Source organism: Podarcis filfolensis (assembly GCF_964270895.1).
Source record: "Podarcis filfolensis genome assembly, chromosome: 7".
Lineage (NCBI taxonomy): Eukaryota > Metazoa > Chordata > Lepidosauria > Squamata > Lacertidae > Podarcis > Podarcis filfolensis.
Genome location: NC_139603.1, coordinates 747519 through 769168, shown reverse-complemented (window position 1 = coordinate 769168; position 21650 = coordinate 747519). Strand labels below are relative to the sequence as shown.

The 21650-nt window shown below is 46.8% G+C and overlaps 2 protein-coding genes across 6 annotated transcripts in view; one reads left to right on the top strand and one right to left on the bottom strand.

Annotated features, from left to right (window-relative positions):
* TENT4A (terminal nucleotidyltransferase 4A) overlaps positions 1-4576 on the bottom strand; it is a 31015-nt gene extending 26439 nt beyond the window's left edge. Inside the window, exon 1 of one of the 2 annotated variants that reach the window (XM_083624317.1) lies at positions 3702-4576. In XM_083624317.1, coding sequence (XP_083480443.1) covers positions 3702-4399 — 698 coding nt within the window. In that variant the 5' untranslated portion in view covers positions 4400-4576. The remainder of the gene's footprint in view (positions 1-3701) is intronic. The other variant, XM_083624318.1, reaches the window with a different exon arrangement.
* Positions 3714-21650, top strand: part of MTRF1 (mitochondrial translation release factor 1) — a 35623-nt gene continuing 17686 nt past the window's right edge. The window contains exons 1-10 of one of the 4 annotated variants that reach the window (XM_083624333.1): positions 9009-9117; positions 9159-10872; positions 12687-13122; positions 15752-15843; positions 16590-16671; positions 17036-17143; positions 17232-17404; positions 18903-19020; positions 20394-20530; positions 21548-21646. In XM_083624333.1, coding sequence (XP_083480459.1) covers positions 12705-13122; positions 15752-15843; positions 16590-16671; positions 17036-17143; positions 17232-17404; positions 18903-19020; positions 20394-20530; positions 21548-21646 — 1227 coding nt within the window. In that variant the 5' untranslated portion in view covers positions 9009-9117; positions 9159-10872; positions 12687-12704. Of the gene's footprint in view, positions 3824-9008; positions 9118-9158; positions 10873-10924; positions 11143-11183; positions 11278-12686; positions 13123-15751; positions 15844-16589; positions 16672-17035; positions 17144-17231; positions 17405-18902; positions 19021-20393; positions 20531-21547; positions 21647-21650 lie in introns of those variants that run through there. The other 3 variants (XM_083624336.1, XM_083624335.1, XM_083624334.1) reach the window with 3 other exon arrangements.

Sequence of the window (21650 nt, the reverse complement as noted above, 5' to 3'; positions counted from 1 at the left end):
TAATTATAATGAGTAAAGAATAATTTAACAAATATTAACGCCTTGGCACTAAATACATTTAGAAAGTTTTTTAACTAGGGTTGTCTGTATACTCTAAGGGTATTTTTCTGGTGTGTACAGAGACAGCAAACATATGAATATGTTTTATTCATAAACCAGAGTACTGTTCTGAATCCTAACAGTATACCTGAAGGAACGTCTCCACCCCCATCGTTAGGCCTCGATCAGCCAAGGGCCTTCTGGCAGTTCCCTCACTGCAAGAAGTGAGGTTACAGGGAAGCAGGCAGAGGGCCTTCTCAGTAGTGGTGCCCGCCCTGTGGAACACTCTCCCATCAGATGTCAAGGAAATAAACACTATCTGACTTTTATAAGACATCTGAACACAGCTCTGTTTAAGGAAGTTTTTAATGTTTGATGTTTTATCGTGTTTTAATATTTTGTTGGGAGCAAACCAGGGTGGCTGGGGAAACCCAGTCAGATGGGTGGGGTATAAATAAATAAATAATTATTATTATTATTATTATTATTAACACTCAGAACTGATTTGCAGTAGAAATCATTAATTCAACTAGGCCTCAGAGGATCAGATATTTAAGGATGATAGGCACAACAGCTACTACAGGAAACAAATTATAGATTCTGGGTATTGATATTAGAGTTAAGGAACTGATCACAGGATCTAAACTGTCAATGGATGTAAACTGTCAATGGATTTTTATTTCATGGCATAACCTTGGCCATACATTATGTCTTTCTCATGTGACATGTAGGACAGTGTACAAACCACATGGAATAATCCAATATAAACTCTCTCACACATACAACTGAATGACAATGGCTTCCCAATACATGTACACACATTAAAACATGTGGGACAACCACAATTTTAATATTACACAAGTCCCATCAATGTATCAAAAGTATGCTTAATAATAGAGCACATGAGAGAGACTGGGACAACTAGTTGTAAGGGATGTTGTAGCTTTCTAAGCTCCATCTTAGGGTCATTCCACATTATGAGATGGAAGAGCAATCCCAGTTCTGCCATTGTGTATATTTGACAGCTGCAGCTAATTATGGCTCCTTGATTAGTGCTTTAGGTGTGATACAAGTTTTCCTAATATACACATTTAGGTGTGCAACATCGCTTCACATAATTAGTTTGACAGCAAATCAAGGCCATTCCAAAATAGGATCAAAAATCTACATTCTTAGGCATCTTCTAGGACGCAGGTTGTATTGTATGTACACATAACGTTTGTAAATTTTCAAAAATAAAAAAGAAATTTAAAAAACATCCTGTAAGATTTCAGGGCTTACAAAATGTTTAGCACAGTTCAGGAGAGAAGGTCTGCTCAAGCCACTAACATGTTACAGTATCCTGGAATATTGAGGATTAGAACCAGGCCACGGGGTGTGTGTGTGTGTGTGTGTGTGTGTGTGAATGAATGCGTGTCATGGGGTTAAAAGACTGATCTTTGCAATACAGGGGGTGCTTCAGGAAAAAGAAAATAAAAGGGACATATTTCCCTTTCCCACTCTTCAGACCCTCCTCATTACATAAAGTGGTAACATGTTCAGGCCCTGTGCCCTCAATCACTGTATAGCATAAAGCAGTTGCCAACATTTTTGGACTAGTGAGCACATTTCAAATTTTGAGAGTGTGCTGGGGGCACCAGTCGCAACATAGCAGCCATGGAGAAGGCATGGCATAACACAAAATGGCTGCCATGTGAGTGTGGCATAAGATAAAAATAGAGAGACAACCACTTCTGACAACCTTATGCTTACAATGGGTAACAAACTATTTCCTGCTGGTCCAGATTATGGAGATCACATGTATACACAGATGCTGTTGCTGTCTAATAAAAGAGAGCATTCCTCAGTACTAGAAAAAATATACAAGGGTGCAACCCCTTTCACATAAAACTCCCCTCCACAAACTCCTAAGGCTTCTGCTGATAGATGGCTATGCCTTTAACAGGTGCACACCTCAAAGTTTATAGATACAATGCAAAAAATTGTTAAGAGGTTCCACTCTGGCATGTGTGACAAACCCGCCTTCATCCCAACCTAGCAGCTGGAGAAAGCCTGCTAGACCAGGCCAACTGCCCATCTAGACCAGCATCCTCTTCTGACAGTGGCCAACCAAATGCCTGCAGGAAACCAGCAAGCAGATTTAAAGCACAAGAGCACTCTCCCTTCCTGTGATTTCTAGCAACTGGTATTATTCAGAATTTTACTGCCTCCAATTGTTTTCCCCTCTTCAGCTGCAAGGCAGAGAGAAAGGTGAGGGGGAGATTTGTTGCTTGTGTATTATTGTACTTGGAGAACCTCAGGAGCGCAGTAGCAGAACAAACCCCTTCACCTTTTTAGCTTTAAGTGGTGGGGGGTAGGTCTCTGATTTCTTTACTATGGACAACATCTTACATCTACAGGAGTAGTCCTGGCAACTATTTTATCTCACTACCAAGGCCAGCCAAAATTCGTGCAACTTTGCCTGCAATCTATATAACAGTCCTTTTGGGGATGCAAAGATTGTCAGAGGAGCTGCTATTGGTTTGTTCCACTGTCCTCAGAAGCTCACAGTGGTGTGGGAGAAGGCATTCTCTGTGGCAGCCCCTAAGATATGGAACTCTTTCCCCACAGGGGTCTGTTTAGCATTTTCATTGTACAACTTTCAGGGAATGTTGAAGACAAACCTCTTACAACCTGGGCTTTGACAGTTGATGTTTATATTTTTAAGACTCCCCTCATTTCTGGAATTGTAAGCCGTTTCTAACATTGTTTTAATTGTTGTAACCCACTTTGGGACCTTAGGATGAAGGGCAGGTGATAAACAATCACAACCGCAATGTAAGTCAGCGCTATCCTAATATTGCAGATATACTGGGGCAGGGATGAGAGCGGTTCTCCAAAGGTTACCTACGGAGTTCATTGTTAGTGTACTAGGGAATTCCTCCTTTGAAGCTCAGTCTCATAGCTATAATACTAAACCAGGTGAAAAATAATTTTGAACTGTTACACCTAAAACACATGGGCAGAACAGCCATTCCTAACTACAGGCTTCACGGAAAGTGGACACCTTTCAGCCACAACCTCATTTTACTCTGAAGTATGACCACTGATCACAAAGTGACTTAGACCCCAATTTAAGTGTATATAGAAAGGAAAGTTTCACATGTGTTCTGCAAAGACGACCCTGCATTAAGACACAGGTCACCTTGAAAAATCCCACAATCATCCTTCCTGTCTCATTCTGTTAATAGCTCAGCCAATAGAACATAAGACTCTTAATCCTGGGTTTGAGCCCCATGTTGGGCAAGATTCCTGCACTGCAAGGGGTTGGACTGGATGACCCTTGTGGACCCTCCCAACTCTACAATTCTATTATTCTAAATGGAGGTCCTAAGCCAATTTACTGGATTTCTCAGTCAGTCCAATCGAGAATGCCTTACTGTTAGGATTCATTTCTTGTCTTAAAATCATCCAAGCACTTTCAGCCTACAAAAATCAGCCACCAGGCAGCCTTAGTAGAAACCCCCTCTTAGGGGTCCAGACTTAGCACGGCTACAACGTATCTATGAATAGGACCCCCCCCCAGTCTAAAAGTAATCACTGGGGAGGGGAATTTCAGGCGAGGGGTCTTGGCCCCGCACAGCTGAGGAGCCCGTCGCAAGCAAGCGCCCAGAATGGCTCACCCTTGGATGCCGGGGCTGTAGCGCTGCCTGCTTTTCCACGGGGTGCCCGGAGCGGGACCGAGCGCGGGCTGGGCTTGGGGACAAGGCCCGCCGCCGCCGCCGCCGCCTCCTCCGGAGAGCAGGTAGTTCATCCCATAGGTGCTGGCCTTGTTCTCCCGTTTCCTTCGGCTCGGGTGGTACTGGTGCTGGTGCTGGTGGAGGTGGCGAGCGGGCAGGGGCGGGGGCGAGGCGTCCGCCGGCCTCGGGCTCTGCGCCGCCGCTTCCCCGCTCCGCTTCGCCGGCTTCCCCCCGGGCGAGGCCTGACGAGACCCCGAGGGCGGCGGCGGCGGCGAGGGGAACGAAGGCGGCCCGCCGGGGCTGTCAGCGCCGGACTCCGCGGAGGAGGAGGAGGAGGAGGGCGGAGGCCCCGGAGGAGGCTTGTGCAGCAGCAGCGGCGGCGGCGGCCGTGGCGGCGGCCTCTCGGTCAGGAGCGGCGGCGGCGGCGGCTTGGCGGCGGGCGTCGTCGTCAAGCGGCACAGGGAGTGGCGGGCCTGGGCTGCCTGAGGGAAGGGCGGCGGCGGCGAGGAGGGCGTAGACGGCGAGGAGGAGGAGCCGGAGCCGCCTCCGCCGCGGCCCTGCGAGGTTTCCCAGATCTGCATCCAGAGCGCATTGGCGGGGCCTTTCTGCTCGGGCTGGATCCAGGCCACGCGGGGATCCATCCATCCATCCGCCCCGGCGCCTCCCTCCCCCCGCCCGTTCGCTCCCTCGCTCGCTCGCCGGCTCCGGCGGCCTGTCAGGCGCGTGCGCGCAAGGCCCCGACTTGTGAGGCGGCGCGAGGGGGCGGGGAAGGGGCGCCGCCAACCGCCTCAGGCCCCGAGGCCGCGCGCCTGCGCCCTGCTTCGCCCCGCCCCGAGCGCCTAGAGCTAGGAGAGGGGAGAGTGCAGAGGCGCCTTCGGGTCGCTTCGGCTTCAGGCAGCCAAGGCAGCAGCTGGGCTCGGCACGCGGAAGAGGCCTGCCCAAAGGCGGAAGGCAGCCGCTTCAGGAGCCTCAAAGCCGCGGGAGCCCGTGTGCTGAGCAGCCGGCCTTCTCGGGGACCCCGGGAGCGTGGGCTGCCAGCATCTCGGGGCGCACAGAGGATGCATGCGCATTCAACTGCCGAATAGCATCCGGCGAGATTCAGTGGTCCACAGACTTGGAGGAAGCCACCTGATAAAGGAAGGCATTTTTTTTTCACCTGCTGGCTCTCTAACTCCTTCCCCGCTTGCCATAAAGTGGTCGTTTATGCATAGCAAAAAAGAGAGGACAAACGCATCAAAGCAGAGGATGAAATATGACAGGGATTTGCATAAGAAATGCCCCTGCAAATTTATACATATAGATGGAGATTTAGAAAAAAATACTGTCACTTAAATACAAATACATCTGAATAATAATAATTTTACCCCACCCATCCCCAGCCACTCTTGAACCATGGCAGGGAAGACTTTAAGAGCTATGTGCCTGCTTAATCTGTGTCAAGGTGCTAACTATTGATGGGCAACTTCAAGACCCCTCCTGCTGTCCCTTCTTGTGGAAGGGGGCATTGGGTGTTGCTCACCAGAGGCATTTCATCTGCCAAGCTCGGCACGCTCCCTCAGTTGTTCATCCTTTGGGAAACGCATTTGGCTGGGAGCTTGCCCTGAGAAGAAAAGGATTAAAACTACAATTTTTGCCTTGGCAAGACCAGCCAAAAATGAGATGCCTACCAATAGCTCTTGATTAACCTGTCATGTTCTATTGTACAGCAAGTGGCCATCAGAACACCTTGTGGCAGTAAACTCCATAAGGTAATTAAATGTGTAAAATATCCACTTCCAACCATATGTCCTGTACCTGCTGCTACTCAAAGAACAAAGGCCAAACTTTGTTCTTGTCACTTTTAAAAAGGAAAAGAAAGCAATAGCAGCCACAGGGGGCACTAAGGATTTTTAGGATTATGTATAGCAGGTAGGAATGGGGGTTAACCCTTTCCTTCCTTGACACCATCCTGACAAACATAACTCCTCTAAATCCGCTGTGTGCATTGGGAGGTAAGCTCCCATTGGCACCCAAGAAAATTAACAATTTTGGAGGAATGTGCCTTTTGTTGTTGTTGTTAGAACCACAGCAGGGGAGGAAAGGATTATATTGCTCCTCTTTGCCAGGTTTGATCCTTAGTCCTACCCAACCAGTGGCTGTTGTTTGCATGATTTTTCTAAAAAACAGTGTTCAGCTGACCTCCAGATGGGCTGTTGGTGCATTGTCCCTCCACTCCATCTTGGGATGCATCAGTGACCCAAGTGACCAGGGGTCAGGTGAGCACCTCTGGCACCACGACACCATCTAGTGGTCAGAAAGGTACTTTTGGGGGCTTAATCCGGTCCGCCGGTCAGTTTAATCCAGCTCCTGTGGCAGTTTATTTCCTGGGGTAAAATCATAAAAAGCTCAACAACTTTGGTTGGCCCTCATGGCCCTTCACTTCATCAAATCTGGCCCTTTTTGAAAAAAGTTTGGACACCACTAGCTTTCCCTAAGCCATGAAACCCCAACTTCTTTTAGCCATCCCACCCAGGGAAGGTGCTCCAGTCTCAGGTTAATTTCTGGTGTCGCTCAGCTGAAATTGGTTACCTGCTAAACTGAGAAAAGGCTCCTGATTCTCAACTCTCCGGCTTGTCACATATTTGCCTCTCATAAGTTTCTGTATGTTCCAGAGGTTCTTGAAACAGATCTGCCTCTCTCATAACTTGATTCTGGTACAATATTAATTCACTATCTATTTTATTAGGATGAATCTGGAAAATAACAGAATAGTTAACATTTAATCTGCTCCAGAAGATTAACTTCACAAAAGTTCTTTTTAGGTTAATAAAGGGACACTGGATAGTTGAATTAGAACATGGATAATAAAATGACTTATTTAAAAGAGTTCTTGCCTTGAAAAATGACAAAGCAGTAAGCTGATCTCAATTATCCTCTCTACTATTGACATTCACAGCGGTTTCTTGGGAAATTTTTTTACTCTGGTATCAAAGTACATCTGTACTGTACTATTCATACTGTGTGCACACATGCTTAAAACAAGGCTTTCCAATTTTAAAAACACTGATGCAGTAAGAGGGAAAACAAGTCCCCTGCTGCCATGGATTATAAAGGGGGACACACTGTATTTTGAACCCAGGTATATAAACCCCCCAAACAAAGTATTTTGATAGTGTTATCCCTCACTGAAGTACCAAAAATGCCACAACGTTCCAGGTTCGTATTATACCAGAGGTAGAAAAAAAATGCTTTTATTAGATTTATGAAGTAAATAATTCCATCCAACAGCATAAATTATAAGAGCTTTGCACTGAATTTGTGTGCTACCTGACAACACATTTCTCAATTCTTCATGATACTGTGGCTTAATGGTTTCTATTTAAATTTAGCTTTTTCACAGAACAGACTTATTTCAAATTGACAACAAAATTATTAGAGACCTATAGAGATCTAATTTGATCCGCCCACCAAGAATGACAGCTTTACAGACAACTCACATTGCTTTTCTGGTATTTCACAAAGGACAAAGTGAAAAGACATAACTGTGGCTATAAGGTATTTGATATTGTCTGTACAGTACAATAAATGGAAACTGGGATAGCTCAGTCATAAAGGATGAGGCTTTTAATCTCAGGTTTGTGGTTCGAGCCCCACATTGGGCCAAAGATTTCTGTATTGCAAGGTTGGATCAGATGCCCCTTGCAGCTCCTTCCAACTCTACAATTCTATGATTCTATGAAATATCCCACAAACTTAATATGGCACTAATTTAAGACCTTTATGACACCATGTTAAAACCTTCCTATTTCCCAGGCATTTCACTGCTTGTGACAAGCTATACTGACCCCTATACTGTTGATGTTTCACTGCTGCAGATGCAGTTATTGCAGTTGTTTATTAGTGATGACTGGCATGTTTTTACTGGTGTTTTTATTTTATTTGTAAGTCGTGTGCAGACTATTTTTGTATTAGGCAACTTATAAATCATAGAATTGTAGAGTAGCACTTCAACAGAAAATTGTGGAGAAGATACTTTGGCTAAATAATTCCAAAGTGCTCTGTTGTCTGCGAACTGAGACATCCTGGCACCTAGAAAACTGAAGTATTTCCCAACCCTGGTAAGAGCTTATTCCTCATGAAGAATCTCCCATAATACAGTGGTGATCTAACTCTTCTTGGCACTGCTAGACATAGGCCCAGATGAACTGGAGTTCAAAGGTTATGCTCCCATGCCAAGTTTGTATATGACTAAGCCATCGGATATGACTAAACTGCGGGAGGCAGTGGAAGACAAAAGTGCCTGGCATGCTCTGGTCCATGGGGTCACAAAGACTAAATGACTAAACAACAACGACTAAACAACAACAAGCCATCGGATTAGCCAAGGGAGGTGATCATGTGATATTAGGTATGCTTCGTTTTCACAAAATAGCCTATAACTTATTTAAAGGTGATGTATGCCATACAGGACAAAACATATTATTTTCCTTAAAATTATTTTGTTTTTGCTACCTGCCTTTCTGCAGAATGACTCAAATTCAATGAGGCTAAGCAGCTGAGAAGATGAAGCAGTTGCATGTCAGATTACAATAAGCTGCAAGATATGAAGGAAGTTTTTGACAACTGCTCTGTGAACAGAAAGCCAGGAGAGCAGGCCAAGCAGGCCAGGAGACACCAGGAGCATGGCTTCTGCTGCTCCAGCTGGAAGGTCTTCTCTGCTGCAGGGCTATTGACTGCCGAGGGCCCTGTGGGGAAGGACCACCCCCCCAGGTTTAGTAATCTGGGTATGTTTTAATGTGCATTGATGTTGTTCGTGAGTCCCTTTGAGTTTTGTACCCTGAAAAGTCGGCTGTAGGTCAGGGGTGGGAAGTCCCTATGGGCAGATCCATAATTGGTCCAGGCTCTGCAGACCACGTGGGCAGGTGGGTGGCTCAACCGCCTTTCCACACCCTGACATCACAGAATATCAAGTAACTCAAAGTTCAAGAAGCACCTGCAAAGGAAGAATCAGAAGCATGCTTTCTGGGTGCTCAGAATTCTTCCTTTATCTGAGGCTTGGACTTTCCTGTGCTCAGCGCCATGTCTTTTTCACTCTATAAGACGCACCCGACCATAAGGCGCACCTAGTTTTAGAGGAGAACAAGAAAAAAATAATTTTTCCTCTCTGCTCAGCGCCCCTTCAGTGAAGCGGCAGGAGAAACGGAGCCCCTTCCATTTCTCCTGCCGCTTCGCTGAAGGGGCGCTGCACAGAGGGAAAGCTGCACAGCACCTCCCCAGTGAAAGCAACGCGAAGCCTCCCGAGCACAGCGGGAGGAGTGCTCCCGCTGCGCTTAGGAGGTTTGTGCGGCTATCCCTGAAGCCAGGAGAGCAAGAGGGATCGGTGCGCACCAATCCCTCTTGCTCTCCTGGCTTCAGCGATAGCTGTGCAGCCTGCATTCGCTCCATAAGACGCACACACATTTCCCCTTACTTTTTAGGAGGGGAAAAGTGTGTCTTATAGAGCAAAAAATATGGTACATTAGGCCCAGGAAAGACAAAACCCAGGGAGCAAACCTCTGAGGCTTGGAGGGCTAACTAGGCTCACAGGCTGGAGATTTCTACCCCTGCTAAAAAAAAAACCCTCTAAAGAAATAAATTCTGCACAGACTGAAGATTCATTGGCTATAGGAGCAAATTACTATCAGTAACTGAAGGATTGAAATACACCTCTTTAGTTTTAGAGTTGACAAGGTAATGTAGTGGCTTGTGTATCTGAGTATCACTGGGAAAACCTGGGTTCAAATTCCCACTCCACCATGAAACTCACTGAGTAACCTCAGGCAGTGGCTCTTTCAGCCTAACCTATAAGGTTGATGTCCAAGTGGCCTGTCAAGGGCAGGAGTCCACAGGATCCAGCCTGCCAGAATAAAAGGATTCCCCACCCCTGCAGAAACAGAATGGTATAGTAAACATATGTTTTGTGCTGACCTGCAGTAAGTACCCAGAAATCTAGTGTTGCGACTAATAACCTGCACTTTAGAATTTTGTAAATTTAATATATTACATATCTATGACCCACCAGATGTTGTGGGACTAGAATTCTCATTATCCCTGACAGTTGGCAGGGAGCTGGGAGTCCCAACAATCTCTAGATGGCCACAGGTATGTTAGACAGTATCTAATGGCCCAATCTATAAACTTAAATATAAAACACTCAAATCAGTTACATAGCAAAGCATCCACTGGAGAATAATTAGGAGGGGGAGAGGAGAAAGAAGATTTCAGAACTATTAGGAAAAAGCTGAAATTGGTGAACTTTTTGAAAGGATACACACATGACTTTTCACATCGTTATGAAGCCCTTTACAAACAAACACATAAACAATCCATCAAGCCCCGCTGAATATAATGCATCTTACTGGGGTTGCAGCCGTACAGCAGAACCCTATGCCTACTTCTAGAAAATGAAACCCCGTGGTGTTCATGGGGTTGCGGAGTTGGGCTCTCCGGGCTCTCTACTCGTCGGGAGGCAGCCGTGCTCGGATCCCCTGGGGGCTCAGCTGGGGGGCTGGAGCAGAAGGGCCGCCCCCAGCTTCGTCCTTGTCGCTGGGACCCGACGGGGATCTCTGGCGAGGGGCGAAAGGGGAGCGAGCAGGATGAGGCCTCGGCAGGAAGGGCAGCAGGCGAGCTCAAGACAGGAACGAAAGGCCCCAATGATCGGTCCCTGGCAGCGCAGGGCGCGGGGGGAAGACCGAGCGGGGACGGAGAGAGGAAGGCGGCGAGGGGGCTGCCCCCCAGGCGCCCCCCTTGAAGAAGCTGCTCTCCGCGGGCGGGGCGGGCGCAGGCGGCCCTCAGCTCCCTCGCCGGCCCGCTCCTCCCGCCCCCTCCGAAGCGCCCTTGCGGCCTGCGAGCGGCGGAGGAGCAGCGGCGGAGACTGCGGAGGCCGCGGAAGCGGAAAGGCGCGCGCGCGGGGGGGGTGTCCCTCCCTCAGCGCCTCATCCTGCACTCGCCCCCCCCAAGAGCTGCGCCGGCCTCCCGCGCCCGAGAAGAAGAGGCGCGCGCGTTGGGCCCGCGAGGCGAAGGAAGGGCCGCCCCGGCAGGAGGCGAGGGGGTCCGCGCTGCCCCCTCGGACCACCTCAGAGCCAGGGAAGCGGAGGTAAGTAAGAGGTGCGCCGGAAGCGTCGCCCTGGCCTTCTGGGAGGCGCCGTTCTGCCCCGTTCCTTGTTCCCCTGACAAATGGCTGCCTAATTTCCCCATCAGCTCCTCTTGCCGCTGGGATGTGGGAGCCCCGGGCTGAAGCTGCAGCTCTGCCTTAGAATTCCTGCTCAGATTTACAGAGCGTCCTGTGCACAAGATGATGTTCTAGGTAGGGCGGACCTGTATTCCTATTCCCTGGCTACTGTACTACTACTACTATATAGTAGTAGTACAGTAGCCAGGGAATAGGAATATAATATATAATAGTAGTAGTAGTATTTGTATAGTAGTAGTACTACTACTACTCGGGACGCGGGTGGCACTGTGGGTTAAACCACAGAGCCTAGGACTTGCCAATTGGAAGGTTGGCGGTTTGAATCCCCACAATGACGGGGTGAGCTCCCATTGCTCGGTCTCTGCTCCTGCCAACCTAGCAGTTCGAAAGCACGTCAAAGTGCAAGTAGATAAATAGGTACCGCTCCGGCAGGAAGGTAAACGGCATTTCCGTGCGCTGCTCTGGTTCACCAGAAGCGGCTTAGTCATGCTGGCCACATGACCCGGAAGCTGTACGCCGGCTCCCTCGGCCAGTAAAGTGAGATGAGCGCCGCAACCCCAGAATCGTCCGCGACTGACCTAATGGTCAGGGGTCCCTTTACCTTTACTACTACTACTACTACTACTACTAAGCACTTGTGACCTGCCAACTTGGCCAGCTTGGGCCAGAGCCAGACGCTTTGCTAAAAGACTTACAGGATATTGGAGACTAGAATTTGTGTCCGTACCAATGGTCAGCTGTCTTATTATAATTAAACTTAGAAGAGACTGTCTTACGGTTTGCAGAAGCAACTACCATGCTGGAATTAGTTAGTGAAATTACTGACTGGGAAACTTGGGTATTCCCTGAAATTATAGGATCATTCAGAACTGTAGGGAGCAGTATTGCTCAGCCTTTGAAAGGTGTTTAAATCTTAAACGTTTTGCTCAACAGCATGAGATATGTAAAATGTTTCTTATTTGCTAACCATGCCTGTCAGAGCAGTTTCCTACGAGCTTATGTATGTCATGTTCCCAGCTCCTGCCAACCTAGCAGTTCAAAAGCACACCAGTGCAAGTAGATAAATAGGTACTGCTGCGACAGGAAGGTAAACGGCATTTTCGTGCGCTTTGGTTTCCGTCATGGTGTCCCGTTGCACCAGAAGCAGTTTAGTCCTGCTGGCCACATGACCCGGAAAGCTGTCTGTGGACAAACGGTGGCTCCCTCGGACTGAACCGAGATGAGCGCCACACCACATTGTCGCCTTTGACTGGACCTTTACTTTTTTTACCTTTTAATGTTAAGACAACCTGTTGGCTCATGCTCAGAACAGGATATGATACCAGAAACATGGAAAACTAATAATTTTTTCCTTAACAATAATTTATTTTGATTAAAGTGGCTACACTTTCACTGAACCACCATTTTTTCTCAGGCTGTGTTTTGGCAACATGCCACATTTATGTAATGGAAATATTAGTAACCTATCTCATGGGGTTGCTATAGTGGTCAATGATATTCAGCATTATAGTATGAGTTATAGGCTTGAATTCAGTGGCAAGGAAAGCACCACTGCACACATGACGGCCCTGGTGCAGGGCTTCTGTGGATGGCATTTGTTAGGTGGATCCTGCCCACTGTGTTGTTCAGACACTTAGTTAAGCTGATATAAGTGAAGCAGTGGAAAGCAAAAAGTCTTTTTCTTTCTTTTCTTTTCTTTTTTTTTTTTTGCATTCCAGAAAGATTAGAACCCTGAGATGAAACCTCACCAAACAATTCCTTTTTTTAGAACATTGCGTGTTCAGTGCTCTCTCCAGCAGCATCATCTTCCTTTACTTGGTAAGAGAGCTACTTGTTGGACAAAACTGAATACGTTTCAGCACAGCTGGGATTTGTGGAATACAGTTGCCCCTATTGTAGCATTTAATAACTGGCCAAGGAGATATCACCAGACCTCAGGAACACTCTGGAACCTTGAAGCACTGCAAACGTATTTACAGACTTTAAGCCAAGAATACCAAAGAATGGAGAAATTGCTCAGTGATAGCTCAGTAAAAGAACACAGAAGAAGAGCTCTGAGCAAGAGACATGCTGAACTGTTCCCGCTTGCTGTGACATTTAAAGAAATTCAAGAGGCAGAAAAAGAACTTCAAGATTTGGAGATACTTTGTTCAAGTAAGTTATGCAGCTGTTTTGCTTAGCTCACCTCCCCCTGCCATCTTCAAGACCTTTTGCTTAAATTTCATCTAATAGAGCAATTGTACCCTGACATCCACCAACTCTCTGTAGCTTTCTCCTCACCTGTTGGCTTTACAAGCCATTCCAAGTCTCTCCCACTTTCTTCTCAAATTCATGGCTTCATTAAAAGCAGTGTGCTTGGACCAGGATTCACTGAGGACAGACTGCAGGAAGTACTTCTTTAAGTGTGTTTACAGAGATCTCTCAGTAAGGATCCCCTAGAGCAGGCATGTCCAACACATCGATTGCGATCGACCAGACAGTCGCTGGATTGAGAGAGAGAAGCCCGGCGTGCTCTGACTGGCTCCTCAGAGAGAGAAAGGGCTGGTTTAGGGAGAGAGAGAGAAGCAGGGAAGAAGAATCATGGAGCAAGGAAGGAAGCAACTCGGAAGGGAAAGAGTTACCGACTGGCTCATCAGATCTGTGTAAACTAATAAAAAATATAGTTTGACTTTTCTCACTTGTTTAGTTACTTGTCCATCTAGTAACTATTTGGATCTGTCATGATGATATCCAAACATAACTATGGTACAGTGGTACCTCGGTTTTCGAACAGCTTAGTTCCCGAACAACTTGGAACCCGAATGCTGCAAACCCAGAAGTAGGTTGTAGAGCAGTGGTGGTGGCTGGAGGTTTGTTCATAGAATAGAATCATAGAATCATAGAGTTGGAAGAGACCACAAGGGCCATCGAGTCCAACCCCCTGCCAAGCAGGAAACACCATCAGAGCACTCCTGACATATGGTTGCCAAGCCTCTGCTTAAAGACCTCCAAAGAAGGAGACTCCACCACACTCCTTGGCAGCAAATTCCACTGTCCAACAGCTCTTACTGTCAGGAAGTTCTTCCTAATGTTTAGGTGGAATCTTCTTTCTTGTAGTTTGGATCCATTGCTCCGTGTCCGCTTCTCTGGAGCAGCAGAAAACAACCTTTCTCCCTCCTCTATGTGACATCCTTTTATATATTTGAACATGGCTATCATATCACCCCTTAACCTCCTCTTCTCCAGGCTAAACATGCCCAGCTCCCTTAGCCGTTCCTCATAAGGCATCGTTTCCAGGCCTTTGACCATTTTGGTTGCCCTCCTCTGGACACGTTCCAGTTTGTCAGTGTCCTTCTTGAACTGTGGTGCCCAGAACTGGACACAGTACTCCAGGTGAGGTCTGACCAGAGCAGAATACAGTGGCACTATTACTTCCCTTGATCTAGATGCTATACTCCTATTGATGCAGCCCAGAATTGCATTGGCTTTTTTAGCTGCCGTGTCACACTGTTCATCTCCTTCCTGCTGCCACTACCTGCCCTGCTCATTGAGACCAAAAAGTCTGGATGCTATCCTAAAGTTTGAAGAGCCACATGAAGATATGTAGCTTGCCCAGAAAAGCTGCTGTCCCTTTCCCCAGCAAACAGTGATAAAATATTTGACTAGGGCAATAATATTGTCCGCTTTCACCACCATCTTTTATGGGGAAGGAAAGAGCCTATTGTTTTCATTTAGTTCCTCCTCTCTCCTATTGACCTACACACCCCTTCAATTTCATTTTTAGCAAAAGCCAAAACCCCTGCTTTCTTACGATTCTGATATTACCGTATTTTTCACTCCATAGGGCGCACCTAGTTTTCAGAGGGGGAAATCAAGGAAAAAAATATGACACCCCCCCCCCCCAGCTCTGGGAGCAGCGGACAGGCTGCAGGCAGCCTGTGCGCTTCTCCCAGACCTTATTCCTGCTTTTGCGGGAGGTGGGGGAATTCCCCCACCTCCCGCAAAAGGCCAGTTTGGGGAGAAGGGGACAGAAGCGTGCAGCCTGTGCGCTTCTCCCAGACCTTCTCCCTGCTTTTGTGGGAGGTGGGGGAATTCCCCCACCTCCCGCAGAAGCCGTGCGCTCTTTAAAGGGGCTGCGCGGCATCTCCTGGCTTTTCTGGGAGGTGGGATTCCCCCACCTTCCGCAAAACCGGCAGAAGCCGCGCGCTATTTAAAAGGGCTGCACGGCTTCTCCTGGCTTTTCTGGGAGGTGGGGGAATTCCCTCACCTCTCGCAAAAGCCCGCAGAAGCCGCACACTCTTTAAAGGGTGCGTGGCTCCTGTGGGCTTTTCTACGAGATGGGAGAAGGGACTGATGCAGCCAGTCAGTCCCTTCTCCCTCCTGGGGAAAAGCCCGCAAGAGCGCACGGAGCGTGTGTGCGGCTCTTGGGGGCTTTTCCCACCTGCCTCCCCCCTGCATTCGCTCCATAGGACGCACACATATTTTCCCTTGCTTTTTAGGAGGGAAAAAGTGCATCCTATAGAGCGAAAAATACGGTACATAATTCCATTTCAAGGTTTTCCCCGTGTCCTTCATGGCACACTGCCTCAAATGTCTTTAGATGAGCATGGATGCAAATTTGCCATCTAAGTCCAGGCTGGACCTTGATGGAAGAATGTAGCACATGTCTACAGGAACTATGTCAAGATGGTTCGCAGAACAACAAAGGACAAAAGTGAAATAAAATTAAATGAGGCAGATTCACCCAAACTGTTTGTTTTAACAAGATTACTGAATGTTTACTTCTTCAACCACTTATCCCTAGAGCTAAACAGCCCAGAAGAGAAACCACTACTAGAACTTGCTCTAGAGGAAAAGGAGATTATTGACCAGAAGATCAGCGCTCTGTGTCGAAAGGTGAGCAGGGGACCATGGATGGATTTCCTGATCCAGCAATCAGTTTGAATGGTGATACGTATGGAGAATAGTGTGCACTAGACTCTTGTGTAGGAAAAACAAGGTTGTATCTTCCCATTTATCTCTCAATGTGGCCAGCAGCCTGGAGTTTTTCTCTTGGGAAAAGTGGTGCTGAAACTGTCCCCGCCCCCCACAAGCCCTTCCATAGCGGGCTGCTGCTGCTGCTGCTGCTGCTGTGCTCACAAGGATCAATTTCCGATTGTGCAGGTGCTGGGCTTAACTATGGGAGGGAGAGGTGGGGAGGGGGAGGGGGCAGCTATGGCCTGGGCTGGGGCTGGAGCCATCCAGCCTCTGAGGGGGGCAGAAAAAGAAGGGGAGACAGGTTCTCTGTAGGATACAGAGAGGTGTTGGCCTCTCACACTGGATACTCTTCAGAATCAGAAGCAAAAAGCATTTGAATCTGCAGTGTAGTACTGTGGTAGCCTGTGTTCTGAATATTTTCACAAAGCTTCCTAGTTTGTGAGAAACTATACCTACACATAAACTTCTGATTCACATTATGATACTGCGAATGAAAAGGTAGGTTATGTGTTCCTGTACATAAAACATTAGCGTGAACTTGCTCCTGAATATCAACCCCACCCACACAAAAAATGTGTGTTTTGTCTTTGCTTTCTAACTATTATCAGCATTGATAATATTTTCCACTTTGTACTTGTGAATTAAAAACCTATTTTATTTTTCAGATTTTCCAGATCTTGATACCAAGAGAAAAATATGATGACAGTGGTGTATTGTTAGAAGTAACATCTGGCAGGACAACTGGAGGTCAGCAAAGTCGCCACATAAAAACCACCCTCCTCCTAGTTATGGGGCTTTCCGTTTTTGTCAGTTGTTTTGTGTTAGAAATTAGATATTGATTTAACGAAGCTAAATTATTAGTGGTGGTGGTGATGATCCACAGTCAGAGGCAGTGCTTCAGAATACCTGTTGCTGGAAATGACAGGAGGGGAGAGGGCTGCTCTTGGGCTCCAGTCCTGCTTGCAGGTTTCCCACAAGTTGGCCCCTGTGAGACCAGGGAGCTGGGCTAGGTGGCCCTGAGCCTGCTCATCTCCTTATGGTGACAGCATTCTGCACAGCACTGCTCATATTGACATTTCAGTAGCATTCAGAGAAAACTCTTGCATTTCAGGTGACATTTGTCAGCAATTTACCAAAGAGGTATTTGACATGTACCGGAATTACGCTGATTACAAATGCTGGACCTTTGAGACTGTGAACTACACTCCAGCGGATTACGGTATGGCTGTAGCCTGTTATACTAGTCACATAGATAACTTAAAAGATTGCCTTCACCCCTTTCCCCAACCTGTAATGTGTATTTAAAGGTGGGCTACACCATGCTGCTGCTCGTATTTTGGGAGACGACGTCTACAGGCATTTGAAATATGAAGGAGGGACTCACAGAGTACAGCGAATCCCTGAAACAGGATTATCTTCCAGAATGCAGCGGATCCATACTGGCACCATGTCCGTGATTGTCCTCCCTCAGCCAGATGAGGTATTCATTTCAGTCGGTGTCTCTTGCTGTGTAACTCCATAAATGCTAGTTTCTAAGTAGAATGTTTGTTAACTTGACCACAACACCACCTTACGTGATGTTCCGGGGAAAATAGCCGTGCCCATAACTGCCTCATGAGATGGGCCTGTTGTGCATGTGTCTGTCTTTTTAGTAGGTTTCTGGTGCTACTTCAACTCTGCACAGGGAAGAAAAGCTGAGCTCTGGGCAAGCTGCATCCCACCAGTCTCCATGGGCCAGGCCAGCTTGCTTTACTCCCATTTCTCTTAGGCACAAGGGATAACCAGAGGGGTGTGGGGTACTGCAGCTCCCATTGTCCCTGGCCATTGGCCGCACTGGTTGAACTGGAGTTAGGAGCGAGCAGTGAGACTGGTTGAACTGGAGTTAGGAGTGAGCAGTGAGGTGACCAAGTTTGCTGATTATGCGAAATTGTTCAGGGCAGTTAATTCAAAAAGAGATTGAAAAGAGCTCCCAAAGGCCCACCTGTCAATCAAGTGGCATCCCGAAGCCAGGACTGCAAAGCACCATGCAGGCAGGACCATGCTGTTAAAAATGGTTTTTATCTCCGTTTTAGCCGTGCATTTGGGAATCCAGCCCAATTGAACAAGTTCAGTTCCTGCAGGAAATTCCCCTTAGCTGATGTGGGAGGAGGTCCGTGCTGCCTAGGGCTGAGCACTGTGGGGCTGCTTCAAAAAGCAGCACAGAGTGTGCTACGACTCCTCTCTCCAGGTGCTACTTTGAAAGCACTCTCAGCCAAGGCTAGCATCCCCTTTCCCAAACATTAGGGAGGGTGACCCAGAAGTCAAAGCTTCACCATGGACATCCATGCTTGTGGGGTGGAGGAGAGGCGCTGCTTGCTTTGACAGTGTGTGCTGTCCCCAGAAAGGAACAGGGACGTGCGGCTAAGCTGAGTTCTGCAACTGCTCTGTGTGGCTTCTCCCAGCTTCCCATTTTGGAGGCTGATAGGGTCGGGGGGCGGCTGCATTAAAGAGCAGCACTGGTGAGTGGGGGGCAGTCTCCTATCTTCTCCAGCAAAGGAAAATGGTGCACTCAAGCCTTGCTCCGTTGAAGGAACAAAATTGGCCGATCCCTTTAAGCTCCTTAAAGGGTGGATGGGCGTGGCTTCCTCCAGACGGCCTGGCAGGCAAAATGGAGAGGTCTGGCCAGTCAGGTTTAACTCACAAGCCACAGCTTCCCCTCCCTGATGAAGAAGATACTTCTCCTCAACCAAACATAACCATACCAAACAAAAACAAAAAAGGGATTTTTTAAAAAATGCATGCAGCCCCAGCATGGCTTCTTTGGCAGTTCTTCTGATTCTCTGAATAGGGTGAAGGGTTTTTCACACACACACACACACACACACACAAACACCTTTAGGGGATGGACACAGGCTTTCCCCATAAAATTCCGTGTAAGATAGTAAAATGTTCTCCCTCTCTCTCTCTCTCTCTCTCTCTCTCTCTCTCTCTCTCTCAAGGTGACAGTTAAAATAGATCCAAGAGATTTGCGTATAGATACATTTCGAGCCAAAGGGGCAGGAGGTCAGCATGTCAATACAACAGACAGTGCTGTTAGAATTGTACACATTCCCACAGGTAACCCTTGTATAGTTTGTTTTATCTTTGCTCCCCTTTTCACAGAAACATGCACATCAAATATATAGGAATCAGTATTCAATTTGTGATACGCAGGCTGTCTGCTGTGGCTATGCTAAAAAAGAGGACTGATGCAGATTCCTGGGGGACAGTGCTCCTTAGAGGAGTGGATGGGGCAACCAGCCAGATGGGCAGGGTACAAATAAAATCATCATCACCACCATCTATTTATAATCTATTTGTATTCTCTGCTTCCTGTTCTTTAACCAGTTACAGATCCATAAGAGGGCTTGTTCCTTTATCCTGTGACTGCTAAGTTTTTTTGCTGAGGGAGGGACTGTATCAAAAGCTTTTTTGAAAATCTCCTTATACAATGTCTGAAGGATCATCCCTATCCTTGTTGCCGCTGCCCGAGCCTCTCTTGCCCAGGTACAGTGGGAGGCGCACTTTAAGGCGGTGCACCGCCAGCCGCATCTCCCCCTGCCCTTGCATGATGTCACATACGACATCTGGTGTGCTGTGGTTTGGGGGGAACAACCTCATAGGCCAAAGTGGAACACCTCCAGGGCCCAGAACAAGCTGCCAGCTGGAGATTTTTCAACACTATTTCCCTCCTTTCCTCAGACTCTCTTCCTGAGAAAATTGACCAAGGCATAAGGATCTGTCTAGATGTATTGTTTGTTATAATGTAAATATATAGTCAGTTACAAGAAAGGAGATTCTGACTAAACATCAGGAAGAACTTTCTGACAGTAAGAGCTGTTTGACAGTGGAACAGTCTCCCTCGGGAGGTGGTGGACTCTCCTTCCACGGAGGTTTTTAAGTGGATGTCAGATGGCCATCTCTCATGGATGCTTTAGCTGGGATTCCTGCTTTGCAGGGGGTGGGACTAGAAGGGATTGGGTCCCGTCCAACTCTACAATTCTGTGATTCTTTGATTCTGTTTTTCTGGAAATAATTTTTCATGGATAATATTTTTTATGATTATGCCAGAAAAATAGTTTTAAAATACATAAAATAAGAAGTTTGACAACCATATGTCAGGAGTGCTCTGATGGTGTTTCCTGCTTGGCAGGGGGTTGGACTCGATGGCCCTTGTGGTCTCTTCCAACTCTATGATTCTATGATTCTATGATTCTATGATTCTATGATTCTATGATTCTATGATTCTAAGTTTATAGATGGGAACTTAAACTTCATAGTGTCTGTGTACATTTTTGTTTCTTGGAGCACAGGATTTTCCATTTTACCAAATGGGAGCAGTAGCCCTGCCTGGTCAGCTTAGCATGAATAATTTGCAAGACATGGTCACTTATTTCCAAAACTTATGCAGGCAGGGATTATCTGATGAAAGCTTTCTAAAAATTCTGAAGGGTTAACCACTGAGTGCCAAGAAGAGCGATCTCAGCAAGTGAATAGAGAAACTGCTCTGCGGACCTTGAGAGACAAGCTGTACCAGCAGACCATAGAGAGAGAGCTGAGGCAGAGGCAGAGCGCCAGGAAGCTGCAGGTGAGAAGATGGGCCACTGCTTCCCTTAGGTGCTCCCTGTGTGGAAAGGGGCGGGGGGGGGAGCTCTGCAATTGGCCTCACTCCGTAAGCAGGGGGTTTGTAGGCAGGAGGTTTTGGATTCAGCCTCTGACATCACCACAAAGCAGGTCTGAAGCTCGTCAGTGTTTAGTAATGGGTGACAATCACATTTAAATAAAAATCCAGGATACCTGAATTGATTTCTGTGGGACAGGATTCACTTCACCAGGAAAGGTTGGCATGCAATATGTGAGCAAACCAGTAATCTAGGCAATGGGTGCCCCCCCCCCCGGCAGCCTTCTTTTTGGGGGTCTAATACATGGATTTCTCTCCCTGAGTTTCAGTCATTGCTATGACTTCATACATTGACTGAAGGCAGGACCAAATTAGTTTCTCACAAAACACATGAGATATCTGCATATTTTGCCTTATGGCTTTGGTTCTACAAGTGCTAGAAAGTTTTATTTAAAATAATGAAAACCAAGGATTGGGGGGATTATGGCCTGGGGAGGGTGGCTGCCTCTTGCTGCAGATGCCCAAGGATCAAGGCCTTTGAGCGACTTTGAATGCATTTTGCACTTGTATAATTGCAATAATTACAACTCGTCTCATAAGGTTATTATAATACATTATCTATTATAAAGTACCTAGATTGAAAACAGTAAAGCTACAATGCAAAAGTAAATTAGATTTTAAGACCTGCATTCTTAATTGACACTTTGCATACAAAATAAGTACTATATTTTAATAAGCTTTATAGGTTATTTTATGGCTTTTATTGTAATGTATTGTTCTTTTTCTGATTTTATGTTGTGCTTGGAGTCTCCTTTTGTAGCAGGTGACTAATAAATTGAATTAAACATAATAAATTCTCAAGCGTTGAAAAATGTGTAGACATTGACCAATAATAATAAATGCCAAGCTATTGAGACTATAGCAAAAATGTTTTAATTATTATATTTTTTTAATTGTGAAACAAAACAAAATGTTCTTTTGCAGTTGGGGACAAGAGCCCAGTCAGAGAGAATTCGCACATATAACTTCCACCAAGACCGAGTCACTGACCACAGGGTTACCTATGAAATCCGTGACATCAAGGTAT